This window comes from Caretta caretta, chromosome 1 (assembly GCF_965140235.1).
Source record: "Caretta caretta isolate rCarCar2 chromosome 1, rCarCar1.hap1, whole genome shotgun sequence".
NCBI classification, from domain to species: Eukaryota; Metazoa; Chordata; order Testudines; family Cheloniidae; genus Caretta; species Caretta caretta.
In genome coordinates, this window is record NC_134206.1 from 141,269,477 (window position 1) to 141,291,218 (window position 21,742).

The window sequence follows — 21,742 nt, forward strand, 5'->3', positions numbered from 1 at the left end:
ATTGTTCAAGGCTTGACTTTTTGACAGAATCATATACATCAGCTTCCAGAAAGTCAGTATCTCACACATATATTCATGTCATAATATTCAATAGCACATTTATTGAAGATAACTGATTGTTAATTGTAGAATGTGAAGTGCTGTATACTGAAATCAATTGAAAGAGTCCTAGAAGATTAGGTTCTCTATCTATTTGAACGTGAATTAGATTCTGCTGAAATTCTTCAGCAATTTAAACCATTTTAAGATGACAAAAACCAAAAGTGGACTGAAATATAACATTTAAAATTCAGAAGAGGAAAAACATGATTATTTTTCTTTTCCCACTAAAACTCACATATAGCTTTAAAAAAATGCAGAGGTCAACTTACCTAGATATTTTTCTCTTTCTTCTCTTCTTTCTTTTGCTAATCTTTGCCTTTCGTCAGTTTTCAGAAATCCATCGACCACTAAAACCAGAGGGGAAAAAAGGAATTTTAACGATAAAACTCAAGTAGAGTCCAAAAGAGCCAAAGAGCTGGTGCATTTCTTAAAAAAAAAAATTACACCATACTTTCATGGGTTATTGCATTGTATCAGGGATTTTTTTTTTTTTAAACAACAACTCCTTGCTATGTACTGTGGAATTCCAAGTAAAGTTAATCACTGTAAATACCCAAACCTGAATCCCTTCCACTGCAGAAAAGTGAAAGATCAGGCTTTTGTAGCCTGTTGTTTTTTATAACCTTTTTTGTGAAGGCAAAGTTACAATAAAACATTAATACGCTACACATTGTACATCACTTGTTCAGGATAACGTTAATATTCAAAGAACCTGGCTACAGATTCTGACCTGCTGGTTGGGAATCCTTCCTCTGCTGAGAACACTAGGAAGGGTGACCAAATTTCTTAACACCTATCTGCTGGTGACACTGGGCACTACACTAGGTAACTCGGGAGGGTGGAAGACCATGAGTGTCGATGAAGCCCTCTTGCTCTAGGCCCAGATAAACTGAGGCCCCTTTGCTCCTTGAACTTTCTGTGACCCTGCATAACTCTAAGAAAGCTAGCACACAGACAGACAGGTTTGCACACGGTTCGCCAGCCAAGGCCAGCTTCGGCCTGGGAAACAGATAGATAAGGCAGAAATGTTTAGCAAAAACCAGTAACGAATAGGACCAAATAAGGCAAGGCTCAGGCAATGCTACTGAGGAAAAACACAACTGGCTGCTTTAGCTGATTGGCTACGGTATTGTATGGGGCAACAGGTAATTGGTTGCATAAACTTGTGTAGTGAAGTAGGCAAAGGTATAAAGTGTATACTGGAATTTGCTGCGCTGCTGCAGGATTTGAGACAGCTCAGTCTCCCTGCGCCCTATTTGAAGCTTCAAATAAATCTCTGCTTCTCCACCCCGTTGTGGTCATTGGCGCGATGCACACCGGGCAATGAACCCAGCTGTTGCTTGCCTTGGGCACTCTGTGCCGGCAACATATCCTCTTTTTGGAGCTTCTTGTGTGTGTACTTTTAGTTTACTTTAAAAATACCCAAACGTTTTTATTGCTATATATTCAATATCATTAACAAGCTTGTTCTCAAATTGTTGGCTAGGGTTGGGGTATTTCAGTACAACAATAAGGCACAACAAATTGTCATTCCCCACAAGACAGGCCATCTTGTGAGACCTTCACTGTTTTAGTAGTGTTGTGGACATTAAAGGAAGCTGGCATCAAAAGACACAGCTTTTTCTGCCTTCTAGTATAATTGTTACATGATCCTGTGGTTTCCTTATTCGTGGGTTAAGCACAGCTATGCCAAATCCCTGGAATAACACTTACACAACAGAACCATATGTAATTATTACTGCTCCCTTCCTGCAGCTGGTACAAACAATTTATTTCCTCATCTCTCATCCTGCCACCCCACCAGGCAGGAAACACACTTTCAATCTTCCTCTCAGTTAGCTTCTGAACTTTCCATCTGTGAGAAGCCACACCCTTTAGAGCAGTAGTTCTCAAACTTTTGTACTGGTGACCCCTTTCACATAGGAAGCCTCTGAGTGCGACCCCCCCTTATAAATTAAAAACACTTTTTTTATATATTTAACACCTTTATAAATGCTGAAGCCAAAGCTGGGTTTGGGGTGGAGACTGACAGCTTGCAATTGCCCCCCGTAATACCCTCGCCACTCCCAGTTTGAGAACCCCTGCTTTAGAGGCTGTCTATGGATAGACCATGCACAGACCCAGTCAGCACAGTAAATCTGCTACAGTACCAAGTCCCCTAGTAGGTGTCAATTAACAGACAGACCTTTCACAAAACACAATACAAAATACAATTTAAGTCATCCATCTGAGAGGTAACTACATGGTCTCCATTTATACACCAACAATTAACCCGGGGTCCTTTGATCAAACAGGCTGTTTAAAGGCTCCTTCTGAATCATGTTCTTATGTAACCTTCAGACATTGACTCATCGCATATTTGCTTCTTATTCCAAGGTAATGGCCTTCACTTTCTTCTAGGTTTTCAGAAGCCACCACAATCCTGCCAGAGCAGCAGTGTATACAGGTAGCTAGATCTTAGATGTTGTCTACACCAACATTCCACACAAAGATGGACTACAAGCCGTCAAGAACACTATCCCCGATAATGTCACGGCTAACCTGGTGGCTGAACTTTGTGACTTTGTCCTTACCCATAACTATTTCACATTTGGGGACAATGTATACCTTCAGATCAGCGGCACTGCTATGGGTACCCGCATGGCCCCACAGTATGCCAACATTTTTATGGCTGATTTAGAACAACGCTTCCTCAGCTCTCGTCCCCTAAAGCCCCTACTCTACTTGCGCTATATTGATGACATCTTCATCATCTGGACCCATGGAAAAGAAGCCCTTGAGGAATTCCACCATGATTTCAACAATTTCCATCCCACCATCAACCTCAGCCTGGTCCAGTCCACACAAGAGATCCACTTCCTGGACACTACAGTGCTAATAAACAATGGCCACATAAACACCACCCTATACCGGAAACCTACTGACCGCTATTCCTACCTGCATGCCTCCAGCTTTCACCCTGACCACACCACACGATCCATCGTCTACAGCCAAGCTCTGCGATACAACCGCATTTGCTCCAACCCCTCAGACAGAGACAAACACCTACAAGATCTCTGTCAAGCTTTCTTACAACTACAATACCCACTTGCAGAAGTAAAGAAACAGATTGATAGAGCCAGAAGAGTTCCCAGAAGTTACCTACTACAGGACAGGCCTAACAAAGAAAATAACAGAACGCCACTAGCGGTCACCTTCAGCCCCCAACTAAAACCCCTCCAACGCATTATTAAGGATCTACAACCTATCCTAAAGGATGACCCAACACTCTCACAAGTCTTGGGAGACAGGCCAGTCCTTGCCTACAGACAGCCCCGCAACCTGAAGCAAATACTCACCAACAACCACATACCACACAACAGAACCACTAACCCAGGAACTTATCCTTGCAACAAAGCCCGTTGCCAATTGTGCCCACATATCTATTCAGGGGACACCATCACAGGGCCTAATAACATCAGCCACACTATCAGAGGCTCGTTCACCTGCACATCCACCAATGTGATATATGCCATCATGTGCCAGCAATGCCCCTCTGCCATGTACATTGGTCAAACTGGACAGTCTCTACGTAAAAGAATAAATGGACACAAATCAGATGTCAAGAATTATAACATTCATAAACCAGTCGGAGAACACTTCAATCTCTCTGGTCACGCAATCACAGACATGAAGGTCGCTATCTTAAAACAAAAAAACTTCAAATCCAGACTCCAGCGAGAAACTGCTGAATTGGAATTCATTTGCAAATTGGATACTATTAATTTAGGCTTAAATAGAGACTGGGAGTGGCTAAGTCATTATACAAGGTAGCCTGTTTCCTCTTGTTTTTTCCTACCCCCCCCCCCCGATGTTCTGGTTTAACTTGGATTTAAACCTGGAGAGTGGTCAGTTTAGATGAGCTATTACCAGCAGGAGAGTGAGTTTGTGTGTGTGTATTGGGGTTGGGGGGGATGTGAGAAAACCTTGATCTATGCAGGAAATAGCCCGACTTGATTATGTAAAGAGTTGTCACTTTGGATGGGCTAGCACCAGCAGGAGAGTGAATTTGTGTGGGGGGGTGGAGGGTGAGAAAACCTGGATTTGTGCTGGAAATGGCCCACCTGTTGATCACTTTAGATAAGCTATTACCAGCAGGACAGTGGGGTGGGAGGAGGTATTGTTTCCTGATCTCTGTGTGTATATAAAGTCTGCTGCAGTTTCCACGGTAAACATCTGATGAAGTGAGCTGTAGCTCACGAAAGCTCATGCTCAAATAAATTGGTTAGTCTCTAAGGTGCCACAAGTACTCCTTTTCTTTTTGCGAATACAGACTAACACGGCTGTTCCTCTGAAACCTGTCATTATTTAGTGATTAGTTTATTTGGACCCCCTGTTGTGCCAGTGTGGTTCCCTCATATCAGCAAATATCTCTGAAACCTTCTGGCAAAAAGTGTCTCATGCCCCTGCTGTGCTGGTCCACATAAAGTAACTGCTATCAGTTACTCCATTCGCTCAAGTAGCAGAGGTCCATGGGGTGGATCTAAAGTTTCCAACCTTGCTGATGACCCATATGGATGTCAGTATGATGTCACATGATAGAATTTCTGTTTTTTCAGTTTGCTTTTTTATAAAATTAGGAAATTACCCACAAAAAAATATGTTCAAAGAACATTAAGGCTGCAGAGCTCAAAAGTTAGGAATTGCCAGAATTAAGGTTGCCTCTTCAAACTTAAATTGGCACTTGTGTGCATATGAATTATGAGACGGTATTTAACTACATTATAACATACTATTTTTTCCACAGGACTCCTGCCTCACTCAATGCACAGAATAGATGGTGCTCACTTGCTAAGCAGCTGTTCAATATTTTCTTTTCCCCTAATTGTTCAATAAGTGGCCCCAGGCCTTAACTACTGCACACTGTTCAAAACCTGCTCTGAAGACAAAATTATTAATATCCTCATGGCCTATGGAAATGATGCTTGCTCATATTTATATAGAAATGTGTTGAAATGTTAGTAGGCCCCAAACTCTATTTTCTAGAAACAGGCTGGACAATAGCCAAGTGAGGCCTCATAAAATATGAGTAAAGTGAAGTGAGACAATTCAGAAGCAAGTTGGAGATAAATTAGGGCATAACCCCAGGTCATGTTGTAAACATGTTTTGGTCCTAACTGGTTTTCACAAGTGTTCTACATAAAATGTTAATGTTTTGGAAAATCTTATCTATATTGATAGTTATTGGTATGGCATTTATGTGGATGTTAATTAAGATGATGTTTAATGTTAAATAGCCAGTGTAGAAATAAGTAGAAAATATTTAATTATGGCAGTGCAAACATAAATATGGTAAAAGGTAGATTTAATGTTAATTAAAGGGCATTATTACAATTGATTATAAAAGGGTAGCACACTAATTTCAGATTAGGTATGGCCATCCACCATCAAGGTAGAGAAAGAATTATATCCATTAAGGAACTGATCACGGCTAAATGTACCATTTCATATTAGAAAGTGAGTATGAATGCAATGTATGGTTATATTGCAATGCCTGTTTGCTTAACTACTTTATATTAAATAAAGTCTTTAATTTTAACACTCTTTGTGCCATTTTCACGGTCCTCCACTAAATTAAATGATCTGTAACCGCCCTGGAAGCTCGAACCTTAAAGGATTCAGATTGGTTTTATTTATTTATTTATTTATTTAAGCTACTAATTGGGAACATATAAATCAAAAGTTACAGGGCGCTCATCACTATAGTTTCTAAGTGCTGTACAAACATTAATTTATTATTAAAATACTCTTATGAAGTGAGGAGGTGGTATTTTACAAATGGGGAACTAAGACACAAAGATTAAGGTCAAAACTATATTGATTTTGGGTGTTCTATACGAGGCCTCATTGTTCAGAGTACTTAGCATTTTAAAGCACTTTATATAGTCAGAGTAGAGTTCTTGTTGGCCTCTGTTGCAACTGAGAGTCCTTGGGCTCTGAACTGCAGAAGTTTTAAGTATCTCAAGTTGGACAACCAGAAAATGAAGAACACACAATGGTCACCTGTGAAACTGCAGGTTTCAGTGACTTGCCCAGCACGATGCATCATACAGTAACTCTGTGGCAGAGGCAGGGATAGAATCCAGTTCTCCAGGGTGGCATTCCATGGCCTGAACTATGAGATCCTCCTTTCTTCTTCCTGCAATCCCCTGCCTCATTCACTACACACATTCCAACCTTGGTAATAAATGAGGCAGGGATCCTATGGACAACAGCCTGCTGCATTATACAACCCAGATTCATCCCTAGAGCAGATCTATCCTGTGCTCTCAATAAGCCAGAGGTCCTATGGAAAAAATAGTATGGGATCATGTAAAGACTATCATAATGCATATGCACAAGGAAGGCAAATTAAGGTTGAAGTCAACCTTAATTCTGACACATCCTAATTTTTGAGTGCCTGACTTTGCAACCCTAATAATATTTTAGCATAGGATTTTTTTTGTGTGTAATTAATATTTGATTTGTCTGTCAAAAGTTTCTTGCCCCAACTGAGTAGGCAAATACATTTTTCCAAAGCTGATCTAGCTATTTCTCTTGTGTAATAACTGATTATTTGGTAATGATCTTTTATTGTAGATCAAAATAAGCATACAGAGCAAGGGCATAGAATAAAGAATACAGTGTAAAGGTAGTAGTTGCCATGGAGGTTTACAGTTAATTTACTAAGAATATGATCAATAGTACAAATTTAAATAGTCTAGAAAGCAGACTGCAAATGATGTGCATCAGATAAGCTAAGTGCATGTTTATGAATCACAGCACCATTTATCTCCCTTTAAAAAAATGGGATCTATTTATTTCACATAATGAAATACCAGCAGATGGCAGAGCAATAGCTTTGCAAAATTTTAAGCATGAAAAACTGCACTCCAGGACTGGAAACTTGTATACAAAGCTTCAATCCAAAAGGATGTTTATTGCCAAGCCACTGGTCCCTCAACAAGGGATCTGCAGTGGTGAAGGGCTTGTATAAAATTCCAGGACAGATCCACTTCTGCAGAAAAGGGGCCTAATAGGACGCTAGAAATCGGTTAAGATGACAGCATTCCTGCAGCAGTAATACATCAACAAATACCGAAGACTTTTTTCAATACTTTTACGTTCATTTGAGATAAATATTCACAGGAGCACATGCACACTTATCTTAATCACAGCTACAATTCAGTTTGATGACCTCCAGAGCCATCTACTCCCTTTCAACATAAATTATTGTGTGATAAAACTGAATGTCAGAACACATTCTCTGCCTGCTTTTTGTAATTTTGGGGAGAATAAACTACCATTTCTTGAAAAAAGAAAAGGAGTACTTGTGGCACCTTAGAGACTAACGAATTTATTTGAGCATGAGCTTTCGTGAGCTACAGCTCACTTCATCAGATGTTTACCGTGGAAACTGCAGCAGACTTTATATACACACAGAGAATATGAAACAATACCTCCTCCCACCCCACTGTCCTGCTGGTAATAGCTTATCTAAAGTGATCAACAGGTGGGCCATTTCCAGCACAAATCCAGGTTTTCTCACCCTCCACCCCCCACACAAATTCACTCTCCTGCTGGTGCTAGCCCATCCAAAGTGACAACTCTTTGCATAATCAAGTCGGGCTATTTCCTGCATAGATCAAGGTTTTCTCACATCCCCCCCACCCCCATACACACACAAACTCACTCTCCTGCTGGTAATAGCTCATCTAAACTGACCACTCTCCAAGTTTAAATCCAAGTTAAACCAGAACATCTGGGGGGGGGGGGTAGGAAAAACAAGAAGAAACAGGCTACCTTGCATAATGACTTAGCCACTCCCAGTCTCTATTTAAGCCTAAATTAATAGTATCCAATTTGCAAATGAATTCCAATTCAGCAGTTTCTCGCTGGAGTCTGGATTTGAAGTTTTTTTGTTTTAAGATAGCGACCTTCATGTCTGTGATTGCGTGACCAGAGAGATTGAAGTGTTCTCCGACTGGTTTATGAATGTTATAATTCTTGACATCTGATTTGTGTCCATTTATTCTTTTACGTAGAGACTGTCCAGTTTGACCGATGTACATGGCAGAGGGGCATTGCTGGCACATGATGGCATATATCACATTGGTGGATGTGCAGGTGAACGAGCCTCTGATAGTGTGGCTGATGTTATTAGGCCCTGTGATGGTGTCCCCTGAATAGATATGTGGGCACAATTGGCAACGGGCTTTGTTGCAAGGATAAGTTCCTGGGTTAGTGGTTCTGTTGTGTGGTATGTGGTTGTTGGTGAGTATTTGCTTCAGATTGCGGGGCTGTCTGTAGGCAAGGACTGGCCTGTCTCCCAAGACTTGTGAGAGTGTTGGGTCATCCTTTAGGATAGGTTGTAGATCCTTAATAATGCGTTGGAGGGGTTTTAGTTGGGGGCTGAAGGTGACCGCTAGTGGCGTTCTGTTATTTTCTTTGTTAGGCCTGTCCTGTAGTAGGTAACTTCTGGGAACTCTTCTGGCTCTATCAATCTGTTTCTTTACTTCTGCAGGTGGGTATTGTAGTTGTAAGAAAGCTTGACAGAGATCTTGTAGGTGTTTGTCTCTGTCTGAGGGGTTGGAGCAAATGCGGTTGTATCGCAGAGCTTGGCTGTAGACGATGGATCGTGTGGTGTGGTCAGGGTGAAAGCTGGAGGCATGCAGGTAGGAATAGCGGTCAGTAGGATCAGCGGCACTGCTATGGGTACCCGCATGGCCCCACAGTATGCCAACATTTTTATGGCTGATTTAGAACAACGCTTCCTCAGCTCTCGTCCCCTAAAGCCCCTACTCTACTTGCGCTATATTGATGACATCTTCATCATCTGGACCCATGGAAAAGAAGCTCTTGAGGAATTCCACCACGATTTCAACAATTTCCATCCCACCACCAACCTCAGCCTGGTCCAGTCCACACAAGAGATCCACTTCCTGGACACTACAGTGCTAATAAACAATGGCCACATAAACACCACCCTATACCGGAAACCTACTGACCGCTATTCCTACCTGCATGCCTCCAGCTTTCACCCTGACCACACCACACGATCCATCGTCTACAGCCAAGCTCTGCGATACAACCGCATTTGCTCCAACCCCTCAGACAGAGACAAACACCTACAAGATCTCTGTCAAGCTTTCTTACAACTACAATACCCACCTGCAGAAGTAAAGAAACAGATTGATAGAGCCAGAAGAGTTCCCAGAAGTTACCTACTACAGGACAGGCCTAACAAAGAAAATAACAGAACGCCACTAGCGGTCACCTTCAGCCCCCAACTAAAACCCCTCCAACGCATTATTAAGGATCTACAACCTATCCTAAAGGATGACCCAACACTCTCACAAGTCTTGGGAGACAGGCCAGTCCTTGCCTACAGACAGCCCCGCAATCTGAAGCAAATACTCACCAACAACCACATACCACACAACAGAACCACTAACCCAGGAACTTATCCTTGCAACAAAGCCCGTTGCCAATTGTGCCCACATATCTATTCAGGGGACACCATCACAGGGCCTAATAACATCAGCCACACTATCAGAGGCTCGTTCACCTGCACATCCACCAATGTGATATATGCCATCATGTGCCAGCAATGCCCCTCTGCCATGTACATCGGTCAAACTGGACAGTCTCTACGTAAAAGAATAAATGGACACAAATCAGATGTCAAGAATTATAACATTCATAAACCAGTCGGAGAACACTTCAATCTCTCTGGTCACGCAATCACAGACATGAAGGTCGCTATCTTAAAACAAAAAAACTTCAAATCCAGACTCCAGCGAGAAACTGCTGAATTGGAATTCATTTGCAAATTGGATACTATTAATTTAGGCTTAAATAGAGACTGGGAGTGGCTAAGTCATTATGCAAGGTAGCCTGTTTCTTCTTGTTTTTCCTACCCCCCCCCCCCAGATGTTCTGGTTTAACTTGGATTTAAACTTGGAGAGTGGTCAGTTTAGATGAGCTATTACCAGCAGGAGAGTGAGTTTGTGTGTGTATGGGGGTGGGGGGGATGTGAGAAAACCTTGATCTATGCAGGAAATAGCCCGACTTGATTATGCAAAGAGTTGTCACTTTGGATGGGCTAGCACCAGCAGGAGAGTGAATTTGTGTGGGGGGTGGAGGGTGAGAAAACCTGGATTTGTGCTGGAAATGGCCCACCTGTTGATCACTTTAGATAAGCTATTACCAGCAGGACAGTGGGGTGGGAGGAGGTATTGTTTCATATTCTCTGTGTGTATATAAAGTCTGCTGCAGTTTCCACGGTAAACATCTGATGAAGTGAGCTGTAGCTCACGAAAGCTCATGCTCAAATAAATTCGTTAGTCTCTAAGGTGCCACAAGTACTCCTTTTCTTTTTGCGAATACAGACTAACACGGCTGTTCCTCTGAAACCTACCATTTCTTGGGCAATGCTGCTCAAGAAGTAGAAATTAAACCACGTCAACTGAAGTGTAGAGCAAGTTTCTAAACTTAACATAATGTTGCCACTTCTTCGGACGCCAGCATCCTATTTCTGACACAAGTACTGCCCCTCTGTCTGGAGACAGCAGATGTCTGGGCCCTTGGAGATTGGCTTCCCAGTGTAAGAGAAAATCTGGGATGTGGACTCAGTGCATATCCTAAGCATTACTTGCTTTATTTACACGCACATACACAAGTCATGGTAGACAGGCAGTTACCCACAGCACACAAGCAATCCACTCTTCCAGAAATCTCAGCTCACACATCAAAGTCCAGTTCCAGGAAGTTACTCTGCCTCAAGAATTGTCTCCAAATATAGAGAATAAAGCAGACGGCAAACTCTCTGCTCTCTTCCACAGCTTCTGTCCAAGTAGTACTGCATAACAAAATAATAGTAATACAGCATTCCTTCAAAGACTAAAAACTGTATTGCAATCTAAGAAAAAAAACTTGTAGATTGATGCATAACTTTGCCATGTGGTGACTCCCGCCATAATACGCGGCATCTTACAAGATGTGCCAAGAAACCATGACATACAAATGTATATTCACAAGATTCAATACTTTGGAAACAGACGGGGTATTCCACAACACATACTAGGGACTGTCATAAGGAAAGTATCTGTGAATTTTGTATTTTGGTACAACACTGACCATAGTCCCAGGTAAGCTAAAAGAAAATAGTTTTTCAAACTCTGGTATATTGCCAAAAAATCTTGAAAGTGTTAAGTAACAATGTGCCAAGTAGAGACGGTCATTTTTTTTTTCTAAATTTTCCATTAAAATTATTGACAAAATAACTGTTAGTCAAACTTTTTCCTATACAATTTTTTCAGGTTTTTAATTGAACTGAAAACCCAGGAACAGAAACATTTTTGGTTTTCAACCAATTAAAAATTTTGTCCAGTCCAGACTTTGTATGAATGGCTGAAATTTTGTTATTTTGTTTTTCAAAATAAATAATCCAAAAATTTCATCAATATTTTCCACAGAAAATACTCTTTTGACCAAAAAAATGTTTTTATTAAAAAATATTTTGAATTGAAAAGTTTCAGGCAGCTCTAGTTCCAAACATATAAGAATGACAGTATTTTATTTGTCATAAAGAGGATTATGTTAATATGGATAGTCAAAGTAGTGGGGACTATATTTCAACATCCATTTAAGTCCAAAAATTTTGATAGCATGACATATTTACATAAGGTTATGGTACTGATTTTTTTTTTCTAAATTCAAGTTAGATTTACTTAAGCTTTACATATGAGACATCCTGAACCATTGGCCAAATGTTCTTTACCAAAAAGATTTTCAGGGCATTTGCAATGCACAAGGAGTTTGGTGATCAGCAAACTTAAGTATAAAATGGTCCCCTTTTGACACCTCACCACATTCCAATATCTAAGAGGGCAGTCTACTCCTTCCCTCCCTCTTTCTCTGCTTAATTCCCACACTGAAGCTCTGATACTTTGCCAATACATGAATTTAACTGGAAATAAAATGTAACCCCACAAAGGTCTCCAATTATGTTTAATCCTAAAAGAAATGTTAATCCATCTCTTAACAAGTTGCATGGAAATTCACAAAAGAAGGCTCTTGTGTTGTGTTAAACAGAACCCTATTAGCTATGAATAGGCCATTGAAGGGATGCTTATCCTGGAGAGTTGAGGTTCTAAATGTTAGGAGCATTTAAAGGTAAACAACCCCCCCACATTTATTTTGGGAAGAGCCCTTACCTCTAATTTAAACCAGAATTTAGGGCGCCATCTCTTAACACATCTTAGACATATGCAAGGAAGTAAATTAATTTAGAAATCTTTACCAATGTTCCCAGATTTTGAGATTAAAATTGTATGTCCAAATTATATTTAGGACTTTGGACTTTTAAAGTTCGAAAACTCAGGTTCTTATCCATAAAGGACTTTCAATTAAAATAAACTAATCTCTTGGGAGAGCAGAATCACCGCACACTTCTTACATAAATAGGATACGCTCATCTGAGTTGATATCAGGATGCTTTTGTATTCAGGACCTCTGGACCTTTGGACAAAGACTGGATCTCTCAATGAAGAGAATCAGTGGACTCTCTTAGGTGGAGAGAACAATGAATTTGGATTTTGCAAAACTTTTTATGCAATATCTTTCCATTCAGATGTATGGAAGGGTTGGCCCAATTCTGAAAAGGGATCAATCTCTCATTCTAACATCATCCCACTGGGCAGTTTAAAATTTTGGGACATACTCAGATTTGATTGCAGGTAATAAATTAATCAACTCAACAGCTCAAAATGTCATTTCATGTTTTCTATTAATCCAGTAGATGGCAATCAAGCTTTAGAAAAGTTCACCTCTTCAACAGTTTCAAACCATTTCATTTTGGACCTCTTTAATTTCTTTCTTAGCACTGTTAATTAAAATATATTCAACAGAATTGTTTGAAAAGTCTTTTGGCTCAATTTTCTGTCACTACTTCTTCTTGAACCATTTAATAACAGGATGAGGTAACTTGGTGATTATCTTCCAGAATTCTACTTAATTTTGAAGTTAAAGCTTTCATGTTCTTTCTTCTTACACTTAACTTTAATTTGAGGAGAGTTTCATCTCATCTTTCTCTTAAGAGAAAAGATGAAGGTTTCCCCAAATTTGACTCTCTTTTAAACAACTTCCAGGTTCATTATAAAATCATAATCCTAATTCCCAATAATTAAAATATTCTGGCTATTCTAACCTTGTCCTAAATAACTTCAAAACATTAATAAAATGAGCAAAAATGCTTATATTATCTAATATTAAATTCACAATTCAAAGTTAGCAATTTTATACAACATTCCTACAATCAAGTAATATGCGAACATACAGTTTCAGCATTACCTTTTATACTAATGCTTCAGTACTATTCCTAGATTGGTAAAAATATTTACTTACAAACATAAAAAAGACAACAAACTTAGCTATATAATAAGACAAATATTAGGTTTTCTTGTGAGAAAGGAATTCAGAATTGTCACCTTAAAAATTACAGAAAAGACCATAAATTTCTTAGGTTTCAATAGTTCCTGGTTTCTCAGGGTGCTATGACATGCAACCTTAGGAAAGAAAGAGCTTTCCTGAAGATAAAAATACTAAGAAGAACTCCACAGACAACAGAAGGAAAGGGGAGACCACAATGGGTCATACTGAAAGATGGCTGTCAGGCTGGAGGAAGATGACTAGTGGAATTCCTGAAGATCTTGGGACCAATCTTATTTAACATTTTTATTAATATCCTTGACACAAAGAGTGGGCATGTGCTAATAAAACTGCAAATGTCACAAAGTTGGGAGGTATTGTTAATATGGAGGAGGAACAAAATATCATACAAAATGGATGATCTGGAAAACTGGACTAATGGAAATGGGATGAAATTTAATAGTGCAAAGTGTATGGTCATACACTTAGGTACTAATGACAAGAATTTTTGCTATAAGCTGGGGACTTATCAATTGGAGGAGACAGAGGAGGAGAAAAGCCTACGTGTACTGGTCTATCACAGGATGACTATGAGCCATCAATATGACATGACTGAAAAAGGCTAATGCAATCCCAGGATAAATCAGGAGAGATATTTCCAATAGAGATAGGGAAGTGTTATTACCATTATACAAGACACGGTGAGACCTCATTTGGAATACTGTGTGCAATTCTGATCTCCATTGCTTAAGAAAGATGAATCAAACTGGAATAAGTGCAGAGAAAGGCTCCTAGGATGATCAGAGGAGACTTACAAGAGCTTGGCTTGTTTAGTCTAACAAAACGAAGGCGGAGGGAGATATGATTGCTTTCAATAAATACATCAGAGGGATAAACACCAGGGAGAGAGAGGGTTATTTAAGTTCAGGATCAACACTGGCCCAAGAACAAATGGATATAAATTGGCCACCTGCCAGTTTAGTCTTGAAATTAGATGAATGTTTCTAACCACCAGAGGAGTGAAGTACTAGAACAGACTCCCAAGGGGAGAAGTGGGAGCAAAACATCTAATGTGTTTCAATATTGAGCTTGATACGTTTACGGAGGGGATGATGAGGTTGCCTACAACGGCATATGGCCCATCCATGATTGCTATTAGGAATATCTCCAACTGCTGGAGATGGGACACTAGATGGGGAGGGATCTGAGTTACTACAGAGAACTCTTTCCCAGCAAAGTTTCGCACACATGCTCAGGTCTTACTAATCACAGTATTTGGGGTCAGGTCAGATTGACTGAGACCCAGTGAGATTTTTTGCTTTCCTTTGCAGTGTGGGGCATGGGTCACTTGCTAGTTTGCACTAGAAGACATAGTGGATTCTCTGTAACTTGAAGTCTTTAAATCATGATTTGAGGACTTCAACAACTCAGCCAGAGGTTATGGGCCTAATACAGGAGTGGGTGGGTAAGGTTCTGTGGTCTGCAAGGTGCAGGAGGTCACACTAGATCATGATGGTCCCTTCTGGCCTTAAAGTCTATAATCCACTTGGCTCTAAAGCTCATTGAATGAAATAAGAATTTATTTCCAGAAGACAGTTGTGCACAGACAGTATTTTGAGAATAGATGTATTGCTCCCTGCAACTCAGGAAAATTGCACCTTCATATTCCCCCTAAGCAAATGAAATACCAAAAAAGTTAAGTGCATGATTTCTACGTGCTCAAACAGTCTCTTGGGGCACATCCATCTTTTAAAACAAGATGAATGGAGGCCAGCCCAAGTCAACATCTTTCAGGAAGGGGAAAAAAAAATAATCAATTGCTTCAGAGGACTAGAATAATCACTGCTTCTACGTAATGCTTTACTTTTCTAAAATAAGTCGCCAATTTAGCTAAAGGCCAGCAGGGATTGCTAGGATACAGGACTGCTGATTTTTATATATTTTAAAATTAAAAAAAAACGTTAATTACTCAGAACCATTAAACAGAGCAGAGTCTATATGGAACCATGTGTTATTGTTATTCTTGTCCCTCCTCCACTTTAAAACACCCTTTTATTGACTGTTAAACTCACACATTGCACTTGTTTTGAACTGGACACTGGTCCTGCAAAGATTTATGCACCTTCTTAAGTTTATGGACTGAACGTCATTCCAGTTACTTCAGTTGGGCTACTCACCCCACATAAGTTAATCAAGTATGTAAATCTCTGCAGAACTGGGGCCTTAGATTGGAAGCTGTGTGTAGTACTTAGCAGTACTTAGCACAAAGGAACCCCAACCCTGATCAGAGCCTTTGGTCCCTACCACAATACAAACAGAATATTACGTTTGAAGGATGTGAAGGAAGGTATCCAGGAGACCTTCTGTTTAGGCTGCTCTAGTTTGCCTTGTGCCATGGCCTATGAAGAAAAAGTCTCTCAGAAGGTCAACTTCATTAAAAAAAATAATTCTGTAAATAGAGTTACTTTGTCCAGAATGACAGGTTTCAGAGGAACAGCCGTGTTAGTCTGTATTCGCAAAAAGAAAAGGAGTACTTGTGGCACCTTAGAGACTAACCAATTCATTTGAGCATGAGCTTTCGTGAGCTACAGCTCACTTCATCAGATGTTTACCGTGGAAACTGCAGCAGACTTTATATACACACAGAGAATATGAAACAATACCTCCTCCCACCCCACTGTCCTGCTGGTAATAGCTTATCTAAAGTGATCAACAGGTGGGCCATTTCCAGCACAAACCCAGGTTTTCTCACCCTCCACCCCCCCACACAAATTCACTCTCCTGCTGGTGCTAGCCCATCCAAAGTGACAACTCTTTACATAGTCAAGTCGGGCTATTTCCTGCATAGATCCAGGTTTTCTCACCTCCCCCCCCCACCCCCATACACACACAAACTCACTCTCCTGCTGGTAATAGCTCATCTAAACTGACCACTCTCCAAGTTTAAATCCAAGTTAAACCAGAACATCTGGGGGGGGGGGGGTAGGAAAAAACAAGAGGAAACAGGCTACCTTGCATAATGACTTAGCCACTCCCAGTCTCTATTTAAGCCTAAATTAATAGTATCCAATTTGCAAATGAATTCCAATTCAGCAGTTTCTCGCTGGAGTCTGGATTTGAAGTTTTTTTGTTTTAAGATAGCGACCTTCATGTCTGTGATTGCGTGACCAGAGAGATTGAAGTGTTCTCCGACTGGTTTATGAATGTTATAATTCTTGACATCTGATTTGTGTCCATTTATTCTTTTACGTAGAGACTGTCCAGTTTGACCAATGTACATGGCAGAGGGGCATTGCTGGCACATGATGGCATATATCACATTGGTGGATGTGCAGGTGAACGAGCCTCTGATAGTGTGGCTGATGTTATTAGGCCCTGTGATGGTGTCCCCTGAATAGATATGTGGGCACAATTGGCAACGGGCTTTGTTGCAAGGATAAGTTCCTGGGTTAGCGGTTCTGTTGTGTGGTATGTGGTTGTTGGTGAGTATTTGCTTCAGGTTGCGGGGCTGTCTGTAGGCAAGGACTGGCCTGTCTCCCAAGACTTGTGAGAGTGTTGGGTCATCCTTTAGGATAGGTTGTAGATCCTTAATAATGCGTTGGAGGGGTTTTAGTTGGGGGCTGAAGGTGACCGCTAGTGGCGTTCTGTTATTTTCTTTGTTAGGCCTGTCCTGTAGTAGGTAACTTCTGGGAACTCTTCTGGCTCTATCAATCTGTTTCTTTACTTCTGCAGGTGGGTATTGTAGTTGTAAGAAAGCTTGACAGAGATCTTGTAGGTGTTTGTCTCTGTCTGAGGGGTTGGAGCAAATGCGGTTGTATCGCAAAGCTTGGCTGTAGACGATGGATCGTGTGGTGTGGTCAGGGTGAAAGCTGGAGGCATGCAGGTAGGAATAGCAGTCAGTAGGTTTCCGGTATAGGGTGGTGTTTATGTGGCCATTGTTTATTAGCACTGTAGTGTCCAGGAAGTGGATCTCTTGTGTGGACTGGACCAGGCTGAGGTTGGTGGTGGGATGGAAATTGTTGAAATCGTGGTGGAATTCCTCAAGGGCTTCTTTTCCATGGGTCCAGATGATGAAGATGTCATCAATATAGCGCAAGTAGAGTAGGGGCTTTAGGGGACGAGAGCTGAGGAAGCGTTGTTCTAAATCAGCCATAAAAATGTTGGCATACTGTGGGGCCATGCGGGTACCCATAGCAGTGCTGCTGATCTGAAGGTATACATTGTCCCCAAATGTGAAATAGTTATGGGTAAGGACAAAGTCACAAAGTTCAGCCACCAGGTTAGCCGTGACATTATCGGGGATAGTGTTCTTGACGGCTTGTAGTCCATCTTTGTGTGGAATGTTGGTGTAGAGGGCTTCTACATCCATAGTGGCCAGGATGGTGTTATCAGGAAGATCACCGATGGATTGAAGTTTCCTCAGGAAGTCAGTGGTGTCTCGAAGGTAGCTGGGAGTGCTGGTAGCGTAGGGCCTGAGGAGGGAGTCTACATAGCCAGACAATCCTGCTGTCAGGGTGCCAATGCCTGAGATGATGGGGCGCCCAGGATTTCCAGGTTTATGGATCTTGGGTAGTAGATAGAATATCCCAGGTCGGGGTTCCAGGGGTGTGTCAAGATCAAATCCGCACAGACACACCCCTGGAACCCCGACCTGGGATATTCTATCTACTACCCAAGATCCATAAACCTGGAAATCCTGGGCGCCCCATCATCTCAGGCATTGGCACCCTGACAGCAGGATTGTCTGGCTATGTAGACTCCCTCCTCAGGCCCTACGCTACCAGCACTCCCAGCTACCTTCGAGACACCACTGACTTCCTGAGGAAACTTCAATCCATCGGTGATCTTCCTGATAACACCATCCTGGCCACTATGGATGTAGAAGCCCTCTACACCAACATTCCACACAAAGATGGACTACAAGCCGTCAAGAACACTATCCCCGATAATGTCACGGCTAACCTGGTGGCTGAACTTTGTGACTTTGTCCTTACCCATAACTATTTCACATTTGGGGACAATGTATACCTTCAGATCAGCGGCACTGCTATGGGTACCCGCATGGCCCCACAGTATGCCAACATTTTTATGGCTGATTTAGAACAACGCTTCCTCAGCTCTCGTCCCCTAAAGCCCCTACTCTACTTGCGCTATATTGATGACATCTTCATCATCTGGACCCATGGAAAAGAAGCCCTTGAGGAATTCCACCACGATTTCAACAATTTCCATCCCACCACCAACCTCAGCCTGGTCCAGTCCACACAAGAGATCCACTTCCTGGACACTACAGTGCTAATAAACAATGGCCACATAAACACCACCCTATACCGGAAACCTACTGACTGCTATTCCTACCTGCATGCCTCCAGCTTTCACCCTGACCACACCACACGATCCATCGTCTACAGCCAAGCTTTGCGATACAACCGCATTTGCTCCAACCCCTCAGACACAGACAAACACCTACAAGATCTCTGTCAAGCTTTCTTACAACTACAATACCCACCTGCAGAAGTAAAGAAACAGATTGATAGAGCCAGAAGAGTTCCCAGAAGTTACCTACTACAGGACAGGCCTAACAAAGAAAATAACAGAACGCCACTAGCGGTCACCTTCAGCCCCCAACTAAAACCCCTCCAACGCATTATTAAGGATCTACAACCTATCCTAAAGGATGACCCAACACTCTCACAAGTCTTGGGAGACAGGCCAGTCCTTGCCTACAGACAGCCCCGCAACCTGAAGCAAATACTCACCAACAACCACATACCACACAACAGAACCGCTAACCCAGGAACTTATCCTTGCAACAAAGCCCGTTGCCAATTGTGCCCACATATCTATTCAGGGGATACCATCACAGGGCCTAATAACATCAGCCACACTATCAGAGGCTCGTTCACCTGCACATCCACCAATGTGATATATGCCATCATGTGCCAGCAATGCCCCTCTGCCATGTACATTGGTCAAACTGGACAGTCTCTACGTAAAAGAATAAATGGACACAAATCAGATGTCAAGAATTATAACATTCATAAACCAGTCGGAGAACACTTCAATCTCTCTGGTCACGCAATCACAGACATGAAGGTCGCTATCTTAAAACAAAAAAACTTCAAATCCAGACTCCAGCGAGAAACTGCTGAATTGGAATTCATTTGCAAATTGGATACTATTAATTTAGGCTTAAATAGAGACTGGGAGTGGCTAAGTCATTATGCAAGGTAGCCTGTTTCCTCTTGTTTTTTCCTACCCCCCCCCCCAGATGTTCTGGTTTAACTTGGATTTAAACTTGGAGAGTGGTCAGTTTAGATGAGCTATTACCAGCAGGAGAGTGAGTTTGTGTGTGTATGGGGGTGGGGGGGGGAGGTGAGAAAACCTGGATCTATGCAGGAAATAGCCCGACTTGACTATGTAAAGAGTTGTCACTTTGGATGGGCTAGCACCAGCAGGAGAGTGAATTTGTGTGGGGGGGTGGAGGGTGAGAAAACCTGGGTTTGTGCTGGAAATGGCCCACCTGTTGATCACTTTAGATAAGCTATTACCAGCAGGACAGTGGGGTGGGAGGAGGTATTGTTTCATATTCTCTGTGTGTATATAAAGTCTGCTGCAGTTTCCACGGTAAACATCTGATGAAGTGAGCTGTAGCTCACGAAAGCTCATGCTCAAATGAATTGGTTAGTCTCTAAGGTGCCACAAGTCCTCCTTTTCTTTTTGTCCAGAATAGTGGAGTAGCTATAGTCACACTGATTTGCTTCTCCACCTCTTGACTTCAGCCTGGGTCTCAACAAAAGCTCTCTTAGAACATGCACTTGAATAGAGCAGGGACTTGGTATCTGCAGTGACAATCAATAGATTTTTAAATCTGGACTTATGTTCATTATTATTTGAAACAAACAGCAGCAGCATAGTTTTATTATATAACAGAGTTAATTTCTTCATATTAAACATACTCTAAATATATTTGGATTTAAAACAGTCAGGTTTTATAAAATCAAACCATCTATTACATTTTATTGTTGTTTATTAGTATTACAGTAGCATGTAGAGGTCCCAACCAAGATTGGTGCCCCATTTATTTTGACTCCTAAGTTTTGAGCATTCTGATGGAAACTGTAACTCCACAGCTACATGTTAAAAACTGCTTGCCATCAGGATTAATTGGCTCTGCCAGCACGTAGTGCTGAACACAGTGCAAGCACCTTGCATCCACATTCTGAGGAGGGAAGGAGAAGGGGGAAGAAGAGTCCTCTTCACTTGTTCTACCATTTTCTTTACTACAACATACTCCTAGGATGTAGCTAAAATATTTGGGAGGCAGGGAAGGTCAAGGAGATCACACAGCTGCTCTTATGGTCCAAGAAACTAATAACAGCCTTCCTAGAATCTCTAAAGCCAGTGCATTCTGCAGTCTTGTGCAGCCCCCATGTGGACACAGTGATGATCTGCGGAAGTGCAGAATACTTTTTCACTTTATTGTTTAAATTACTGTAAAAAAAACCCCACACTTGTTTATTTCTGACATAATTGCTTTTGATATTGTAATTTAACAAACAGACCAGGGCCTATACTTATTCAGAGGGCTACTCAGAAAGTCAAATCTTCTGTCTTTTTTTTTTTTTTGGGGGGGGGGGGGGGGAGGGGGTTAGAGAACCAGGTTTCTTTGTACTCAAGGGCTTAGCATTATGCCTCTAAAGTACTGGCAGCCTCTTAATCTGAATATTTCTCCTCCACATAGAGAGTTTTCCTCCCACCACTAGATTGACAAGCTATGGTCTAAGATTTCAGTACCCTGGAGCCTGTTTTAAAATTTTGCCATCACAGTAAAGGAAAAGGTAGGATGATTTCCTTCTGGTGGCAAAAGCAGTCTACACTCACGCTAGATATTGTTGAATCATCCCTTACAGAGAAAGCTTATAAAATCATTTAATTCTTCATTTTCTGGAGATACCACAAGGTGATAATTTCTGTATGTGTATACACACACACACACTCTTTAAAAAAATCCTGGAAAAATATACCAGATTTCTTAAAGTTTAAGTTTAAAGTGTAAAGTTTGTATACACACAAACTGGAACAGAATAAAATAAATCAATTGTAATTCACAGTTTTAGTTATTTCTGGGTTAGTCTGTATGTGGACACTTATTTCAGATTAAGAGGGACGTAATCCGAAATAAAAATAT

At 41.2% G+C, this 21,742-nt stretch overlaps 1 protein-coding gene across 8 annotated transcripts in view; it reads right to left on the bottom strand.

Moving 5' to 3' along the window:
• MAP7D2 (MAP7 domain containing 2) overlaps positions 1 to 21,742 on the bottom strand; it is a 138,522-nt gene that overhangs the window by 56,614 nt on the left and 60,166 nt on the right. For all 8 annotated transcript variants that reach the window (XM_075131854.1, XM_075131850.1, XM_075131842.1 and 5 more), the window contains exon 2: positions 372 to 449. In XM_075131854.1, the coding sequence (XP_074987955.1) occupies positions 372 to 449 (78 nt within the window). The remainder of the gene's footprint in view (positions 1 to 371; positions 450 to 21,742) is intronic.